The following is a 20,032-nucleotide window of genomic DNA, read 5'->3' on the forward strand; positions in this document are numbered from 1 at the left end:
CAGATAAAACTCCAGGCTGGGGTTGCAACTATGGTTAGGAAATTAGAACTGAATTGGTATTCTACTCTACCATTTAACTTGTTCCTTGGAGAAGACTGCTAAACCTCTCTGTGCTTCTTTTCTCATCAACCTTAAAATGAGAACTATTGTTGTAACCACTGTCATCATAGTGTTTGTGGGGAGCATATAAGATAAAGTATGTAGGGTGCTTGGCCTAGTACTTGGCACTTAGTTCTCAGTGTTAGCCCTTTTCTGTTGTGCTTTGTATAATTCATTTAGTATATATATTTCCCCTGATAGAATTTAAGAAAATTGTTAACCAGGTATTGGAAAATGGAAAAGACAAGAGGGGGTATTGAGTTATGACGGAGGTACTCTCTACAGGGAACAGCTACCACACTATGCTGGAGGACCCCCCCAAAAAATAATAATAATAATTTCAGGTGGTGGTGGTGGTGTTTTGAATAGCTTTATTGAGGATAGTTTACATACCATAAAATTTGTTCAATGGAAGTGTATGTGATGCTTCAATGACTTTTCAGTAAATGTATACAATTGTGCAATCATCACCACAATCCAATTTCGGAACATTTCTATCACCTCTTGAAATTCTTTAATGTCTGTTCTGCCTTTAGTCCTGGCTCCCACGCCTAGCCCCAGGTAACTGATTTCTGCCTCCATAGATTTATCTACTATAAGTTTTGAAAAATTCAGCAGTAAAAGGATGTCATACAAAACAGAGGCTATTTAGGAAGTCTCAACACATTTTGTGCTCACTCCCTCTCTCTTTTTTTAAGTAAGCTCTGCACCAAGGTGGGGCTTGAACTCACAGCGGGAGATCAAGAGTCTCCTCTTCTACTGACTGAGCCGGCCAGGTGCCCCCAGACTTAACATATTTTTAAATTATCACAAGTTTAAAGTTGCTTAAAAGTTGGTTATAGTTTTAGGTAACATGGAACTCATCATAAAGCAAAAAAAAATTTTTTTTTAAGATTTTTATTTATTTGACAGAGACATAGCGAGAGAGGGAACACAAGTAGGAGGAGTGGGAGAGGGAGAAGTAGGCTGCCGGCTGAGCAGGGAGCCCCATGCGGGGCTGGACCCCAGAACTCTGAGATCATGACCTGAACCCAAGGCAGACGCTTAAGGACTGAGCCACCCAGGCGCCCCGCAAAATCAAAATTTAAAAGGTGGGGGTGAGTAAGGTGAGAAGAGATTCCACCTACCCGCGGTTAGGACTGGGGTGGAGGTTCTAGAGAAAAGCAGCTTCCGGACGACCCTGATCCACCTGGGCCTAAAACACCGCACACCTGTGCCGCCCTCTCCACCGCCTCCTTCCGGCGCAGGCGCAGTGACTCCGGTTTACTGGCGGAGCGGGCGGGGCGCGGAGCCCGAGCGGGTGTTCACATCGATCGCGAGCGCGTAGCGATTGCTTCTGTCTGTTGTTTAGGTATGGCGCCGGCGACGAAGCTGAGAGGCGGCGGGAACCCGGGCGGGGGTCTCGCTCTGTGCTGACGGCGACCCAAGGCAGAGTAGGCTATGGAGGAGCCCGGCTCGTTGGTCACGGGAGACCGCGCCGGTGGCCGAAGCTGGTGCTTGCGGCGGGTAGGGATGAACGCCGAGTGGCTGCTGCTGGAGGACGGAAACGAGGTGAGGGGGAGGAGTCCTTGGGCAGGAGAAGGGGGTTGGGGGAAGCAGGGCCGGGAGGGAGTCGGGGCGTCGGGTCGGGAGGGATGAATGAAGTGAGGAGGTGGGAGCCGGCGGGAGGGGAGAAATGTGAAGAGGGGTTCCTGAGGGAGAGGAGGAAGGGGTTCTGGTGCGGGCGGTTGGGGGGTCGAGATGCGAAGTGTTTGAAGGGGGATCGCGGGGACCTCTCGGGAGGAAAGATGGCCCCTCTGAGAGAGGCCTGGGCCTGCGGTGCGAGTTCGGGCGGGAGTCAGGGTTGCGGGAAGGAGCTGGTGGAGGGGCTGGGCGAGGGGTGGGCGTGGAGGATGTGCGGACCTGCTGGGGTTTGGAGGGGAAGGAGATGACTGGGTTGGGGAGGGGGCTTAGACAGCCCCTGTTTGGATCGGACGGAGCCCTGTGGTGTCCGACTCTGGCGGCGGATCTGCCCCAACTTCCACCCGGAATCCCGAAGCGCCCAGTGTCCGGGGTGGGGGCTGGGGAGCGGAAAAGCATGAACTTTCTAGAGTTTCTTTTGAAAAAGACTGTGAGGTTAGGTCATGTCCTTTTAAAAGCCGTAAATATTAACGTAAAAATGTCTTCCTTTTCAACTCTTGAGGAAAATTGACGCTTTGGGAGGGTCCATATTTATCCTGCGAGTCTTGGTACGGGCCGAGTGGCACCCCCTGAGATGGGTTGGGGGTAGGGATTCAGAAATACTAGAGCTGCCTTATCCGGAGGTCGCTTGTAATGTTTTCTAATGCCCTCATGAATGCAAAAAAGAAAAAAGAGGAAGGGTGAGGCACGGTTGCAGTTGGGGGCCGCTGGTGTGGTGCTTTAGAGAGAGTGATAGAAGAGGGAGCAGAGCGAGTTAGAGTGCTGTCAGCTCTGGAAGGAGAGCTGGATGGATCAGGGACCAGCTTGTGGTGGTGAGTGGGAACCACTTGGGTTTTGGAGATAATTTGTATGAAAAATAAAGTAGTCTCTTGATTATTATATGTGTTTAATTATATGGTTTTTCTATAAGCTACATAGTCTCAGTTTATTCTCCCAGATATTTATTATTTATGTTTTTTGGTGTATTATGAGAGGGGCAAATAATAGCGACTTTGCCCTTAGAGGGTTTATTGCTTGAATGGGGAAAGACAGTTTTATACAGTGAAGCGATCTGAGAGAGCCATGCAGGCTGTACAGTAAGTGCCAAGATGTGGATTATTTAGTACTATCCTAGAACAGTAGTTCCTCAAGTCAGAGATGGTAGTCAGGTCCAGCCTTAACTGCTAGATTAGGAGGTTTTATTTTTTTTATTTTTTTATTTTTTTAAAGATTTATTTATTTATTTATTTGACAGACAGATCACAAGTAGGCAGAGAGGCAGGCAGAGAGAGAGAAGGGAGGAGGCAGGCTCCCCGCTGAGCAGAGAGCCGGATGCGGGGCTCCATCCCAGGACCCTGGGATCATGACCTGAGCCGAAGGCAGAGGCTTTAACCCACTGAGCCACCCAGGCGCCCCGATTAGGAGATTTTAAATGGTTCCTTGGGTGCTGTGATTTGAAGAACCTCAGGAGAACACCTCTTCCCCCAAATCTCTCTTCTATCCAGGTATCAGTGCCTGGAGTCCACATTAGGCACAAATTCTTTTCTTTTCTTTTCTTTTTTTTTTTTTTAAAGATTTTATTTATTTATTTATTTTAGAAAAAGAGAGTGAGAACCCGTTGGAGAGGGGTCAGAAGAAGAGAATCTGAAGCAGACTCCCCGATGAGTGCAGACTTGACATGGTGCTCTATCCCACTACACAGGGCTCAATTCCACAACCCCGAGATCATGACCTGAGCCAAAACTGACAGTTCGATGCTTAACCAACTGAGCTACCCAGGCACCTCTCAGCACATTCCTTTAGCTTGAACATTGACCTTTCCCTCCTGGCTTTTTCCAAAAGCATTTACCTTTGGGAAGTTTAACAAATGAAGATATTGACACCTAAATATTAGTAGCTATTCCCTATTTTGTGTTGGGTTTGGGCTTTTGTAAGTATTAATCTGAGCCCTGCAAGTGTCCCACACTCACATACAGCCCTATGAAGTACTTAGTTGTTAACATTCTTTCATATTCAATTGATGTGGACTAATTCATTACTTCTGAATAGCTTGATAGCACTGGGAGTGGAAATAGGAGTTGGGGGCAAAAAGAATTAAAGCCCCTGTAGCAAAAGCAAGAAGAACTGTAAAGTATTCCTACATGTATTTTAAACTTTTGGATAATTTTGTGTAGGGCCACCTCTGTGGGTAGAGACACATACAAACCATAGTGAATGGTAAAGACATAGTAGGAAGACTGGCTTGCCCCGGGTGCTGTGTAAGAGACCTGGCAGGCCAGGGTGTCTGCAGGTATTAGGTATTAGGTATTAGGAAGTAGTTGGAGCATAGCCTGCAGTATGTATGAAGAGAGGTCTAAATTAAGGCAAGAGATGAAGTCTAACTTATTTTAGTGGGCCCGAAACCATAGCACAAGGTGGTGTGCATAAGATTTAGGAGGTGTACTTACATGATTTAGTTTTAACAGCAGAATCAGTTTCCTGCCTTTCCAGTCCCCCTCAAAGTCTCCGATTTCCCAGATAAAAGAATAAAACAAGGTTCTTCTCATTTCACTAGAGGGAATACAGCAGTAAATTGTCTGTCTGAATGGGTGTACTCAAACTTCTTTTTTTTCCCCCCCAAATAGGCCTTTTGTTTGCCTTTTTTTTTTTGTTTTATTTTTGTTTTTGTTTTTGTTTAAGTAATCTCTGCTCCCAAAGTGGGGCTCAAACTCAGGACCCTGAGATCAAGAGTTGCTTGCTCCACCAACTGAGCCAGCCAGGCACCCCTGTCCTTAAACTTCTTGAACCAATCCAGAGAGTTTGGGGGAAAAACAAATTAGGTAGAGATGTATTGTGAATTATCTAGGTCTTACAAGTATGTAGGTCTTTGGGAAGAACCATATTATCCTTGTTTTTCTCTTTTTCTTTTCTTGTATTTGGTTTTCATGAAGCTTTTTTGCCCTAAGGGTTTGGAAAAGGGAAAGGATGGTTGTAGAGTATTTGCCGGCCATCTGGGAAAGAATAGGAGTCATGCCCAGGAGAAATGAGCTAGCAACCAGGGTGGGTAAGAACAATGGCTTGCAAAACTGTTGTAAATAGGAACAACCCCCAAAACTTGCATAGGTGGTTTGTTGGCACTCAGTTCCCATGGGAAATTTACTTTTATGTGCAAATAATGCTGGAATATCTGGATAAGCACACCACAGACTCTAACCTTGGTGTACCTAGGTAAATTATAGGACCAGACTGTAAAGGGAATGACAAAAAAGAGTGGTTCCTTACTTCCCTGGATTCAGAGTCTGTAGGAGACTATTTCAGAAAAAGGCACTCATCTCCCTTTTCTGTAATACTTTATCCAGACAGCTCTCAATGGCAACCTGGCTGTCTCCTCTCAGGTATTAAAATGGCCTGTGGAGTACTTCCTTTATTAGAAATAAAGCTACCAGGGTACCTGGGTGACTAAGTTGGTTAGGCAGGTGAGTCTTGATTTCAGCTCAGGGTCATGAGATCAAGCCCCATTATAGGCTCTATGCTCAGCTCTTTTTCAAATTAAAAAAAAAGAAAGAAAGAAATCTACCTACATGGAAATTCTTAACTGTTCTAGGATGACAGATAAACCCTTAAACATTTCATGTTTAGACTCCATGCCCCTCATGGGGCTTGACCTCATGACCCTGAGATCAAGAGGTGTATGTTCTACTGGCTGAGCCAGCCAGGTGCCCCTAAACATTCCTTTTTTTTTTTTTTTTTAAAGATTTTATTTATTTGACAGAGAGACCACAAGTAGGCAGTGAGACAGGCAGAGAGATAGGGGGAGAAGCAGGCTCCCTGCTGACCAGAGAGCCCCATGCTGGTCTCAGACCTAGGACCCTGAGATCATGACTTGAGTGGAAGGCAGAGGCTTAACCCACTGAGCTGCCCAGGCACCCCTAAACATTCCATTTTTATCCTTTATTTTTTTAAATATTGTATTTATTTATTAGAGAGAGACACCGTGAGAGAGGGAGCACAAGCAGGGGAGCAGCAGGCAGAGGGAGAGGGAGAAGCAGGCTCCCTGCTGAGCAGGGAGCCAGATGTGGGGCTCAGTCCCAGCACCCGGGGATCGTGACCTGAGCCGAAGGCAGATGCTGAACGACTGAGCCACCCAGGCTCCATATATATATATCTCTCTTAAATAAATAAATAAATAAAATTATCCTTTAAATTTGTATATATGTAATTAAATATCCTTTAAATATATAATATAGATATACTCAGAGGAAGTTGGATAGTAAATGGAATTTCTGGCAAACTGTTCAAAGAACTGAAGAACTGGGATGCCTAGGTGGCTCAGTTTGTTGAGCAGTTGCCTTTGGCTCGGATCGTGATCCCAGGGTCCTGGGATTGAGTCCCACATCTGGCTCCTGGCTCAGCAGGGAGCCTGCTTCTCCCTCCCACTCTGCCTGCTGCTCTGCCTGCTTGTACTCTCCCTCTATTAAATGAATAAATAAAATCTTAAAAAAAAAAAGAACTGAAGAACTTCAGTCAAATTGTAAGAGTTCCTTGCTGCTGCACTATAGTTTCCAGTGATAATAACCCAGTTTCCAACTTCTGACCTGAAAAGTGCTCATCCTTGAATCTGGGAGGACTCTCATAAGCTCTTTATTCCTTTATTCACTCACACATATTTACTAAGCACTGTCCCAGGTACAGAAATACAGTGGTACACAAGATAGATAAGGTCCCTGCTTATAAATTTATGCTTTAGTAAGGGGTGGGGAATAGGTAAAGGAAACAAGATAATTTTGGATTGTGATAAGTGCATACTAACAACATGAAGGAATGCAATGGTGGGGGAGGGAGCAGGCAACAACTTTAGGGTAATCAGGGTAGGCCCTTGAGGAGTTGAAACTTGAAAGATGAGAAGGATGTCTCAGAAGAGTGTTCTAAGTAGAGGGGACTGGAGTAAAGACCCTCGGGTAGTGGTAAGTGTTTCTGACTGGAATATGAGATAAGACTAAAGAGCTTTGGGACATTCAGGCCTTATAGGCTATGGAAGGAAGTTTGGATCATTAATGTAGTTTGGAAAGAAGGGAAATAGTCTGTTTTAAAGATTTTACATTACCACTCCAGCTGCTGTGTGGAGAATGAAGTTGGTTGGAGTAAGGGAATGCAGGGCAGGAGTAAAAACAGCTGGAGGAGGTCAGGTTGTTTGGACTAAGGTATTGGCCATAGAGATAGAGAGAAGTGAACAGGTTTGGGATATATTTGAATTACAACCAGTAGAATTTGCTGACGATTTGAATGTGAGGAGGAGGGACAGAAAAATCAAAGATGGCTCCTGGGTTTTGGGCTAAGCAGTTGCTTGGATGCTAGTGTCAGTTACTGTGATGGGAGTTTTAGGGGAAGCATTGACTGGGGGCAAGGAGAGTCATGATGGTCTTTGAGGAACGGAGGAGGACTGGCATGATTCTGAAAGATTTTCAAAAAGAACAAAATGGGTAGCTTTTAGAAAACCACAGGCCATATGGCTTACTGTTCTTAGCTAAGGTTGTGGTATGGGTCATTATAGAGGTGGCTTGTACATCAAAAAGAAGCAGCAGGGGATTCTAAGATCTAAATCTCAGGGGAATTTCATTTTCTTCCTTGACAGGGTTATTATAAACTAGACTGGTCCATCAGAAAAGTGTGACAGATGAGAACTGAGGCTTCTTTGCAACCTTTTTCCAAGGCTCTCATGCTGTCCTCATGGATAAGATAGAAAATATGGACTTGATCCAAAGACTTCTGGTTGAATTACAACTGGTTAAAGGTGTACCCAGATAGTGTAGTGGAATGTTTACTAGGCTTTCCTGGGAGCTTTGCCTTTGGCTACATCCTGTTTCAATCTTTTTATCTGTGTCTTAAATGAATGTATAGAAGGCCTCATATCAATATGGTGGATGAGTCAAAGCTGGAAGGGATATTGAGTATGTCTGATGGCAGATTAAAAATTCAGAAAGGTCTTGACAAGCTCATGTGATAGGCTGAACAAGATGAAATTTAATAGGAATCAATGTAAGGTCCTGCACTTGAATCCAAATGTACCAACTAGTCAAGTATAGGACAGAAGAGACATGACTTAGCATAGCAATTCTTGGAGGAAGGTTAGACCAAGAAATTTAATCATTCCTAAGCCTGAGGATACATTGGCAGCATGATAGATCTGCTGTGAAAGCTAATGCAATTTATATGCCCCAGTGATGATATCTAGAACTGGGAAAGTGATGCTTGCATTTGACTGTGTTATAAAAATTATTTTTTAAAAATGTGACATCTAGGAATAAAAATAAACCAGGAGCCCCTTAACAGATGTATTAGGCTAGCAAAGGGATGCAAACCTATGTCATGGGAGTTAAGATTGAAGTAACTGGGAAGATAGGGCCAAGAAAAGAGAAGACTTGGTAGACACTTTATAGCTGTCAAGTGGAAGGGGGATTGGAGATTTTTTCATGGTGTTCAGGGGAGAGCCAGAACCAACGGATGGAATTTATAGGAAGAAAGACGCCAAATCAGGGCCATTGAAAAATTGGAAGGACTGTCTTGTATAGAGGCTATAGTTCTTGGCAGCATTTAAGACTAGTTGATGGGGGTATGTGGAAAGGATTCCTCCATCTCATGATGAAAACTCAGGGTCCTCCCAATCCTGACATTCCATGATTAACTTCATTCAGCTGTCTCTTCTTGTCAGAACTTCTTGCCTTTTTCTACCTGGTGGCTCCTGTGGTAGCTGAAGGAGATAGCTGATAAGCAGTATGGGTTTTATGAGGGTCTGGTTTCATAAGTCAGGATGTGTGAATATTGCTTCTTGACAAGATTGTAAAGGACCTCCCTTTTCAGCAAAATGACTGACTATGTCTCTTATGTTGTTGTCTTCCTAGGTGACTATAGGGCGAGGATTTGGTGTCACATACCAGCTGGTATCAAAAATCTGCCCTCTGATGATTTCCCGAAACCACTGTGTTTTGAAGCAGAATGTCGAGGGCCAGTGGACAATTATGGACAATAAGGTACAGGAATCTACAGATGCCTAATGACTTTTACTGAATTTTTGTTTATTTTTAAATTACTTTTTTTTTTGCATAGGTAATACAGAATATAAAATTAAAAGGTTCAAAAGTAAATCTTCTCCCCTAGCCACCCAGTTGTCTTCCCCACAACCATTTCTGTATGCTGCTAGAGATTAGATTATACCAAAATAATTTCTAGTGACTTGAATGAAAGTTCATTACTTTGAAGGAAACTCTTGAATTGGGGCAGTAGGTCCTGCTCCAGAAACTAGACTAAGTTACTGGAGGAATTGGCCTTTGTGAGTCACAGGTACAGAGACCTTGGGAAAAATCCGATGCATACTGGAGTACACCTGTAGTTTAGAGCACTGGGAGGAGGAAGGAGCTGAGCTGACTGCACTTAGCCCCTTCCCTTCCTAGTTCCTTTCTATCAGAACAACACTCCCACCCCCTTTTAAATCCATTTTATATATTCGTGTCTTGAGGAAGACTTCCTTTAAATACAGGATTTTCCTGTTTTAAACAGATTTGAAAAGCACTGATCTGGTGTGAATACTAAGGGAAGTGAAATAGTGTGTAAAGCCCAGCAATTAGGAAGCACCTAAAGTGCAGATACACAAGCACACCCAGGGGTACTATGGAAATAGAGACTGTGTGCTGAGAAAAATTCAAATGTTGACAGCTAAGGCAATAGGAAGTAGGAAATGTCTTCAGACACCATCTTACTCTGCTCTGGTTGGAAGGGTTGTACAGGCATCTGTTAGAGGGAAGGGTAGTAAATGGTCTGAGACCAGTTCTGAGGTGTGTGTGGTGGGTGGGTGCGGGGGTTACCCTCACACCGCCAAACAGTGCTAGAGACACCAGCTCAGTGTCCTGCTATTCATCTTAGTTCTGGTAGCATGGGATTCCACAGGTTAGCCCCTATGCTTCTGACCAACAGCTGTAGATTGGAGGCTCCAAAGATGCCAGTCACAAGTCCAAGTTGTTTACTTGTACTTCTAACCAACTGGAACTAGTTGGTTCCAATGACCTCCTCCCCCTTTGGATTTGATTAATTAGCTAGAGTGGCTCACAGAACTCAGGGAAACATTTGTTTATGTCTACCAGTTTATTATGAAAGGCTAGGAACAAAGGATACAGATGAACATCCAGGCAGAAGAGATGTGTAGAGCAAGGTATTTGGGAAAGGGCATAGAGCTTTCACGTCCTGTCTGGGTGTGCCACTCCCTCAAGACCTCCATGTAGTCACCAATCCAGAAGCTCTCTGAACCCATCCTTTTGGGTTTCTGTGGAGGCTCTTTACATAGCACAGAGTTGATTAAATCTCTGGGCATTGGTGATCAATTCAATGTCCAGCCCCTCTCTCTTCCCAGAAGGTTGAGGGGTGGGACAGGAAGTTTCAATCCTCCAATGATAGGTTTGCTTCCCCTAGCAAATAGACCCTATCCTTACGTGACCTGGGGCTGGACCAGGGTTGCCTCATTAACGTACTAAAAGACACCTTTCTGTCTCACTACTTAGGAAATTCTAAGAGTTTTTAGTAGCTCTGTGCTAGAAACTGGGATAAAGACCAAATATGTATTTCTTATAATTCACAATATCACAGGTATCCCGCAGGCCTGCCTCATTTTGCATTCTTAAAACTGCTAGATTTAAGCTGTTGAGAAACTACCTTCCTGACTAGGATGAAGTTGAGTTGCGCTGCATTGAAGGAGAGGGTCTAAGTGCTAAGTAAATTGGTTTGGCACTCTTGGCAAGGCATTAGGAGTAGAATGGGAATTGTGCTGTAAAGGGGGCCTCAGAGATGATCAAGTTTAACCTCTTCTGGGAACAGAAGAATTGGAGACCCAGAGAGAGAAATTGACTTGCCCAGGGCCTTCTGACTGGTTGAGTGAGTGCATGAGCCAGGGCTCCAACTCAAATAAGTCTCTGCTATGTCCTGTTGTCAAGCACCTGTGAAGTACATTGATTTGCTCTATAGGTTTGCCCTGCTTTTGGAAAGTTCACATTACCTATCCTACATTTTGCTTTTACAAAAGACCTACATTGGTGCCTGTATTTGCTAATGAAAAGAAACCAGAAGAGGATTTTCACTTTTACAAAAAAAAAAAGGCAAAAATAGTGTTTACCATTTGTTTTGCAGTGAGCTGTGATAGAGGCAGCACACACCAGAGCATTGAGAGTGGCCCTGCTAAGCTCTTTCCCAGGGAACTACACTCAGCATCTCAGCGTCAAGGTGTCATAGCTTTGAACTGTGTCCGTGAGCATCTGTACTTTAATCTCGATTTATTTTGTGCATCTGTTAGCAGGCGATGTCCTAAGGTGGCAGAAAAGCCTATGAGAGGTTATATTTTGGGTCTGGGAACAATAAAAAATTTTCCGTATAAGTTAATGGTAATTGCTTTGCTTTACACCATTGGCTTATGAAGAAAGGAGTCATGGGAACACTCTACTTTTGGATATCAGGGGAAACCTGTACCAGTTGTAGGATTAAGAAAAAATTAATGATGCATATCTAAGTCATAGATGTCAGGTTTTAAAGGCCCTGCAATAGCTTATATCAGATCACCTTAGGAAAAGATGTTTTCCTTATCAGAATTGGCTGTCTGAGAAATGGGGTTGCAGTATTAGAAAGATGAGTTCTCTCATGCTTCTGTCCTTGTTATGTGGAGTATGGATGTGTTCCATTTATGGGATAGTGGATTTTGAGAGGTTGGGAAGCCACCAGCTGACTAATTTTAGTGTTCCTTGAACGTCAGCCTCAGGGACACAGAGACAGCCCACGCCAGCCGCAGATCATGACTGCTTCTGGGCTGCTTTCCAGCGTTTGGCATGTACCCTTTCTTCTAGGGCTGTTGTTACCATGAGACTCCTCTTTTAGGTCTCAGACAGATAATGCAGAGCAAAGGCAGGCTCCTGATTCTTCCAAGTCTTTTCTGGCTTAAGCCTCTTAGCTTTGATTCCATTTGTGAGGTAACTGATTTTTAAGAGAAGCTGTGACTTGAGTGTTTTGATGGAGCAACTGTTCTTACAGGTAAAAGCACCCCGCTGCCCCTGCCTTTTTTTCCTTAACAGATGCTCCTTTTCTTTATGACTTTTTTCTGGCATGATGCTTGGCAGTCCTCTTCTTCTGATGAAGGATTTGATTTTCAGGTGCAGGACATTATTGTTGTGGTCATATTTGAAGTCACTTGCCAAGTCTTTTCAAGAGGTAGAGATTTCTAATAATTCAAAACTCAGAACTACATTCTCTCTTCATTAAGTGGTATCTCTTATATGCTGGAATGGCCAGAAAGTGAAAGCTTAAAGTACAGATCCAAAAATTGCAACAAACGCAATTTTAGTTTAAATTGGCTTAAAAAAAGAAAAATCTTGGAGGACTGCTGACTCTGCACACAGAATGTTGTAGTTGTGTACATTTCAGTTGAAAAGCTCTTTAGATGGCTCATCTTATATATTAATATCAAGCTCTTTCAGAAAATTGGTTGTTTCAGAGTCAGTCTGAAATGCCTGGGTGGGTTTGCTTGCCTTCAGTCCTCCAGACTCAGGCATGTTGTTTGACCGTTTCTCATTCTTCTCTCATGTTGTTGTTCATCTGCTCCCTGGTGATTCCTACCTTCATACTTCTGTAGGCTCTGGCATTTAATGTCTCTGGTGAATTTGATTGTCTGTGAACAAACCTTCTTGCTTGGGACAGTTCAGCTTCTGGTCTTCCAGCAGCTAGAACAGTGGCTTTCAACCCCATTTCCAGTTTTTGGGCTTACTTGGGGTTCTTTAAAAAAAAAATTCTGCTTTATCCCATTAAAATTAAGAACTTCCATTCATCAAAAGACACCATTCAGAGTGGGAAGGCAGACTCAGAGTGGAAGAAGATATTTGCTACACACATAACCAGTGAAGCCTTTATGTTTGAATAGTACAGAACTCCAAATCAATAAGAAAAAGAAAGATAACCCAGTTTTAAAAATGGGCAAGAGCCAGGCACTTTACAAAAGATTATATCCAAATGCTCAATATCCTTGAGAAGTTGTTCAACCTCATTAGTGATCAGGGAAATGCAAATTAAAACCACAATGGAATACCATTACATACCCACCAGAGTGGCTAAAATTAAATACCGACAGTCACAGGCATTAGCAAGGATAGAGGGCAGATAGTCTTCTGGTAGAAGTATAAATTGGTACAACAATTTTTGGAAAATTATTTGGCATTATTTATTACAGTTGCACATATATATACACCTTCCTGACAATATTTTCACTACCAAGGAAACAACCCAAGTGTTCATCAACAGTGGATACAATTTTACAGTGAAGCACTACCTTAGAATGAATATGAATGAACTCCTGTATCTAGTGGTGTGGATTAATTTCACAAACAAGATTGAGTGAAAGAAGACAAACACAAAAGAATACATATTATATGATGCCAATTATATAATTGTCCAAACTAGGCAAAGCTAATGTGTGGTGTTAAGCCAGACTAGTAGTCCCCTTATGGAGGGGGGAGGGGCTTAGTGACGAGGGAAGCAGGCGTTAGGGGGTGGGGGGGCGGTCTGGGATGCTGAGAATGTGGAATTTTTTTTTAAACCTTGTAGTTACACTGAGATGTTCACTTTGTGATTATTCATCTAGTTGTACATTTATGATTTGTACACTTTTATGTTTGTATATTATGCTTTAGTATAGAATATCTAATACCGGGATGCCTGAGTGGCTCAGTTGGTTAAGTGTCTGCCTTCAGCTCAGATCATGATCTCAGGGTCCTGGGATCGAGCCCTGTGTCGGGCTCCCTGCTCAGCAGCGAGTCTGCTTCTCCCTTCCCTACCTGCTTATGTGCTCTCTCTCACTATTTCTGTCTCTCTCTCTCAGATAAATAAATAAAATCTTAAAAAAAAAAAGGCTTGAACACAGTTTGGTTTATTTAAACCAGTGCATTTAAGATCATATCCTGGGTAGTACTCGATTGTTCTTGTACAGTCATGGTATTTTCAACCTTTTCTATAGTCGCCTTGTGAACAGACCTGACTCAGGGCTGTGGTCCAAAGTATACCACTAGATGTCACCAAGGAGTGGTGAACAGATAAACAGAGGGATTCAAGGGTACAATAGGATGGTAAAATATTGAGAGTTTATTTTCTGGGTATAAAGGGCTCTGAAAGGAGGCAGGTTACTGCAGAGGATCTAGTAGACGGTTTGCAGTACGTCTTGAAAGTCTGCCCCAATTTTTTAGGGGTTCCTTATTTGCTCCGGACTTAGGCTGCTTCTGTAACCTTCTTTTATTTAACCTTCTCTTTGTCTTTGAGATTTTTCTTAAATATCTGTACCTTGGCAGTAGGTGGCCTCCTGTGTCATATTCCTTTCCCTGAAGACTTTTTCCTGTGTATAATCTGTAATCGACTATTCTGCTATAGAACTGTTCTCAAATAGGTTCTTTTGGCCTCCCTCCCCCTCCTTTTTTTTTTTCCCTCTGCCTGTGTTGTTTCAGAAGTCAGCAGAACTGATCACTCTCATAATTTCTCAGGCTGAATATGAATAGAGAGGTTAGGAGAAGGTTGGCCAGATAAGCCAGGTTAGGCCCAAGGCAGTGAGCTAAAGTTAGTCTTTCCGCATGTATCTTGTTCATTTTTCTCTTCCTCTCTCCCCTCCAGCCACATAATATAAAATAAAAAACAAGGGCATAATACCAACCCAGAGCTGAGATCCAGTCTCTAGTCTTCGTCCTCTCTGCCTTGTGGTCAAGCCTCCATCCCTCATATTTGGGTTGACCAGGTATCTTTTCTAGCTGTGAGGAGGTAGCTATAGTTACCAACTTGAACATAGTCTTAGTCCCAGTTCACATGTGACCTTCATCTCTGGCCTATCTCCCAGAGACAAGTTCTTCAAATGGGTTAAAATGCCCACTTGTCTTTTACTGTTCTCCCTCCCTCCCTCCCTCCCTCCTTTCCAAATTTATTTATGTAAGTAATCTCTACCCCCAACGTGGGGCTGAAACTCACAACCCTGAGATTGTGAGTCTCATGCTTTTCAGAACAAGCCAGCCAGGAACCCCCGCCATCACCACCACTTGTCTTCTTAAACTTAAATCCTGCATTTGTTTCAAGTCTGTTTTAGAACCTGTCATCTCTATTTAGCATCTATTCTGTAGCCCAGCTCTACATGGTAGTCCTTTGCATTTATAGGCTATGCTGTGTAATCCCACATTTACTTATGTGTGCCCTCGTGTTTTCTTTTCCATAGTCAGCTGCTAAAAGTTGTTTTCATATCTTCTACTTTTGTACTCGGTATATTTACCTTGCAAGATGGTGAGCACAGAATTGAAATGACTGTTGATAAGTCGATTGAGCCAGAACATAATAATAGTAGTGAACACTTACATAATGCTTACCATGTGCCAGGCACTTTTCTAGTACATTACATATGTCATCTCATTAAATCTACAGAAACTCCATGAGGGAGAGTCTATTATTATCCTCCAGCTTATAGATGTGGTAACTGGGGTGTGGAGAGGTTAAGAAAGTTACCCAGAGTCACACAGCTATTAAGTGATGAAGCCAGATTACAAGTCTAGGCAGTGTGACTCCAGTGTCCATGCTCTCAACTGTGGTTTAATTTAAATCATTGAAGTAAATATTTACCAAGCATTTGTTATACGTGAGTCACTGTGCTCAGTGTTTTACATGTATTATTTCATTTATTCCTCACAGAGCAGTATGAGTTAGGAATTAAACTATCCCTGTTTTGCAGACAAACCGGGACATGGAGGTTAAGTAAATCACTGAAGGCCAGGCAACTTATAAAACCAAGGTACATTTGGGCTGTGAACTCAAGTCTATCTGGGCCAGAGCACTAGCTCTTAGCCACTATGCTGTGTTCCCCAGTGGATCTCTGATGCTGTTAATTGGATTAGATCCCACCTGTAGTTTGACCCTAGTATGAGGTACCGATAAATTCTTTTTAGGTTTATATGTATTGAAGGTGCTTTGCTCATTCACCAGTGTGTTCGGGGGCCACATTCAGAGACAGTGCTTGTGTGACTTTCCTGTCTAAACCTACTTTTTGAACCTCATCATTAGATGCTGCTTCCTTCGCTAATGGCCGTTTTTCCAGTCTTGGGCCATTGGCCCCAGTTTAGGTCAATAGGAACTATTCAACTGCAGTTTCTTTTAATGCTGCTGCATTTATTTGAGTAATTCATTGGCCAGTAATAAGGTGATTCCTACTTGTTATACGAGCAGTTCTCTGTGGAGACATGAATGTGAAATGTAGGTAAAAAGCCAAAGCTGTTTGAAGAATGCTGTTTCTAAGGGTGATGGTTTATGAACCTTTCCTATTTGTTCTCAAGGGTTTTCCTTCTGAAAAGGCAGAAGGTTTTGCAGCAGCAGGAGAGAAATTCCATTAAGAGGAGGAAAATCATGAAGCTTACTTCGTCTTTCTTTCCCTTTCTCCAGAGTCTGAATGGTGTTTGGCTGAACAGAGAACGTCTAGAACCTTTAAAGGTCTATTCGATCCATAAGGGAGACCACATCCAGCTTGGGGTACCTCTGGAGAATAAGGAGAATGCAGAGTATGAATATGAAGTTACTGAAGAAGAACGGGAGAGGATGTATCCTTGTCTTGCCCCAAAGAATGACCAGATGACAGGAAAAAATAGGGGATTGAGAACTAAAAGGAAATTTAGTTTGGATGAATTAGAGGGTCCTGGAGCTGAAGGCCCCTCAAATTTGAAATCCAAAATAAGTAAAGTGTCTTGCCAACCTGGTCAACCAGTGAAGTCTCATGGGAAAGGTGAAGTGGCCAGTCAACCTGCTGAATATTTGGATCCTAAGTTGACTTCTCTTGAGCCAAGTGAGAAGGCCACAGAGGCTCATGTTCACCCTGGTTCCGCAAAAGTCATAGAGCTTCATCATAAGAAGCAGAAAGCCTCAAACCCTTTAGTATCTCAGAGCAGCTTGGAGCTGTTCAAGGTGACCATGTCCAGGATTCTGAAACTGAAAACACAAATGCAGGAAAAACAGGTAGCTGTCCTGAAGGTGAAAAAGCAAACCCAAAAGGGGAACTCAAAGAAAATTGTGAAAATGGAGCAGGAGCTACAGGACTTACAGTCCCAGCTGTGTGCAGAGCAGGCCCAGCAACAGGCCAGAGTGGAGCAGCTAGAGAAGACTTTCCAGGAAGAGGAACAGCATCTCCAGGTACCACACAGGAGGGAAGGACCTGCCAGTGCTCCTCAGGGATGGGCAGGCCCTTGGTGAGCCTTTGGCCACAGCTCTCTGTTTCTGGGTCAGGGACCACGTCCTGAGTGCCAGGGACAGGAGATGGAATGGAAACTAAGGTCTTTGAGATGGGAAAAGGGGTTGGAGTAAATTGTTACGGCTTCAGTATGAATGGTCAAGAGCCAGAGCTTGGGTGCCATGTTGGGGTAAGGTGGCTGGCAGAGCCAGCCAGGATATAACTGATCTCAGGATGTAAAGCTGAGACCCCTGATAACTGAGGCAAGTTCAGAGAGAGGTTGGATGAAGGTCAGGGTGCCACAGAACCACAGTGCACTCCAGGTTCTTAGGAATTATTTTTCTTTGCTGTATCAAAGCCAAACCATTTAGCCCCAAGACAGCTATGGGTCAGGCATACCCAGTTGTACCTCGCAACTTACTAGCTCTGATGGTTAGTTACCTCTGTAGCTAACCTAGGAAGCTAGAAAGGCAGAAAATGTTTTTGTTTCTATCCTGAGCAGGAGACAGGTATACTATGAGTCAGTTGTTGGGCTGAGTGATAAGCCACCTTTCCCAGTGCCTTTAGGGGCAAGGTAGAATAATGACTGTCTTAGCTGTGTCAGAGTAAGACCAAATGTGTCTCCATCCCTGAGTCATTTGCTTAGATTGCAAGCTCTTGCACAAAGCTCCTAGGCTAGAGCTGATCCTGGTCCCTGCTCAAAATGTCAGTTCCCGTCTGGCAAGAAGCACACATTTACTCCCACCTACTTGTTCAGGTAATACTGAATGTCAAGAATTCCCCATTGTTGACTTAGAAATAAAAAGGACCAATCAGGATTGAAGTGGATAAGCTTTTCTGTTTTGTTTACTTTGCTCGGGACAAGGAACAACCAGTAGTGTTGGCTTATTTCTGAACAATTTATAAATTTCCTCCTAATCTCTGCTGTCTCCTTGAACTGGTAGCATGAGTGAAGGCCATGGATTAAACAGGTCTTTCTGAGGGTATGCAGTACTTGCTTATGTGTACTTTTTTGCTTCCCTTACCAGCCTGGACCAGTTCTTGAAGTCAATAGAGGGAGTTCGTCTTTACATATTTAGTGTACGACACCTTCACCAGAGCAGAACCCTCTTTAAAAGCTAATATGTTCGGGAACAAGAGTTACTATTAATTAATATTTGTGACTGCTTTGATCATCCTTCAGGTGTCGCTATAAAAATTTTTTCTGTATCAAAATGGTAAAGGGAGAAAGGACTGGCTTAGAGAATTTCTAGGGTATTTGAGGGTCATATATAAATAGCTCATGGTGAAATGTATCTAGTCCTTTGTTTATGAGCTGCATTTCCCTCTCCCACCAACCCGTAAGGATTTATTCTACTCCTACTACTTGTTCAGAAACTCATTTAACTGTAACTGCTTCACACAGATTTTTTTTTTTTTTTTTGGAGCACTTATATTGCTTGGTGTACAATACTTGGAGTTCAGGTGGTTATAAAGATGCTTAATAAATGGTTTTTGCCATTAAGAAATAAGTCTTGTTGAAGAGATGAGATATACACGTAAAATAATCAGGACAGTTTTAAGTCAATATATATTTAAATTAGGGAACAATTTCCAATTGGCATATTAAATGGGTAGGTAATTCTTAAAGAGGGAAGGGCGCAGAGGGTCTTGTAGAAGGTGCTGGACATAGGGAAACAATGATGTGGAAAGCATCCACATCAGAAGGGGCCAATGGAGAAAACAGAGCATAATTTGCAGCAAGGAGGCAAAACAGTTTATGGGGTAGAAGTGGTGGAGACTCACAGTAAGAGATAGAACAGCCAGAATCAAGGGAAGAAATGTGGTGGAGCTTTTGAGTGTCAACCTAGGGGGTCATATCTGAGTTTAGATATTTGGTGGCTTCGAAGCTCTCAGTTTATGTCTTTCTGGGAGTCACGGTGTTAGCCTGCGAAGGAGACTCAGTATTACCCCGGGGGTTCTCTCCAGAGCAGCCTGAGTGGTAGCTTGAAGGTGACAGCCCTGAGGTATGCGGTCTTTGAGTAGTTTGCACTGCTCAAAGCCCTTACTGCCAACTGCTGGAAGTAAAACAGGAGATTCTCCACCTGCTCCCTGCCCCCTATTGTTTCCAGATGCTCACAGAAGCCAGACTGCTCTGCTTATTGCTAGATTTTGTTTCTTTTATCCTCCTCCCTGTAGGGAAGCCTTCCATTTTGTTTTTGGCTTTGCAGGGTTTGGAGAAGGAGCAAGGAGAAGAGGACCTGAAGCAACAGCTGGCCCAGGCTCTGCAGGAGGTAACTCGTCTCTTGCCACTGTACTGAGATTATAGCGGGCTGGGGCTTCCCATGGCCACTGGCTGCCTCCTCTGCTTAGCACACACCTCCGTAGCATCTCCAGTCTGCAGACAGAGCAGCTGCTCACACCGTCAGGTCGGAGATTTGGCCTCACAGACATGCCAGACCTCAGCATGAAAACTTACATCTTAATCTGAGCAGACGTTGCTCTAGTGAAGATGGGACGGAGCCTATAGCAATTAGGAGGCTCTCTGGGGGAAGTGGCTGCACTTCCAGAAAGGTGAGGGCAGCAGAGGGGAATTTCAAGCTATGACTTTGCCGCCAGGGCCTGCAAGGGCCTTTATTACCTCCCTGTTCCTGAGCTGAAGCCATCCAGAAACCATTCAAGAATGTTCCAATTAAGCGTTTTAGGTCAGGTTGAGAGCGGACTTAACAGTCAGCAAAACATAGCGATTTACTGAAAGGGCAAGGCTCACAGGAATAAAGTTCCCCTCAAAGATTGCCAGTAATTTATTTCTTGTAACTTGACTATCATCTGATAATTTTTTAGAAGCTCTTTTGCATATTTTAAACCTGCTTTACCTTCTGTCCTTTATGTGTTTATGATCAGTAGTTTGACGCAAGTTTTGTCAGGAGATTAGTGGGATAGTTCAAATCTCCTTGAGAATAGTGAGCAACTGCATTAGAATTTGTTTAGGAGAATTTATCCTTATGTTCTTTTATTGCATATCTAACTCCCAACCTTCTTAGAGAGCTAACAGCCCTG

General features: G+C 43.4%; 1 protein-coding gene across 2 annotated transcripts in view; it reads left to right on the forward strand.

Moving 5' to 3' along the window:
- Positions 1 to 1,420: 1,420 nt before the first annotated feature.
- RNF8 (ring finger protein 8) overlaps positions 1,421 to 20,032 on the forward strand; it is a 31,829-nt gene continuing 13,217 nt past the window's right edge. For both annotated transcript variants that reach the window (XM_080805843.1, XM_080805844.1), the window contains exons 1-4: positions 1,421 to 1,650; positions 8,637 to 8,765; positions 16,216 to 16,956; positions 19,204 to 19,266. In XM_080805843.1, the coding sequence (XP_080661969.1) occupies positions 1,540 to 1,650; positions 8,637 to 8,765; positions 16,216 to 16,956; positions 19,204 to 19,266 (1,044 nt within the window). In that variant the 5' untranslated portion in view covers positions 1,421 to 1,539. The remainder of the gene's footprint in view (positions 1,651 to 8,636; positions 8,766 to 16,215; positions 16,957 to 19,203; positions 19,267 to 20,032) is intronic.

Source organism: Martes martes (assembly GCF_963455335.1).
Source record: "Martes martes genome assembly, chromosome: 6".
In the NCBI taxonomy this organism is placed as follows: domain Eukaryota; kingdom Metazoa; phylum Chordata; class Mammalia; order Carnivora; family Mustelidae; genus Martes; species Martes martes.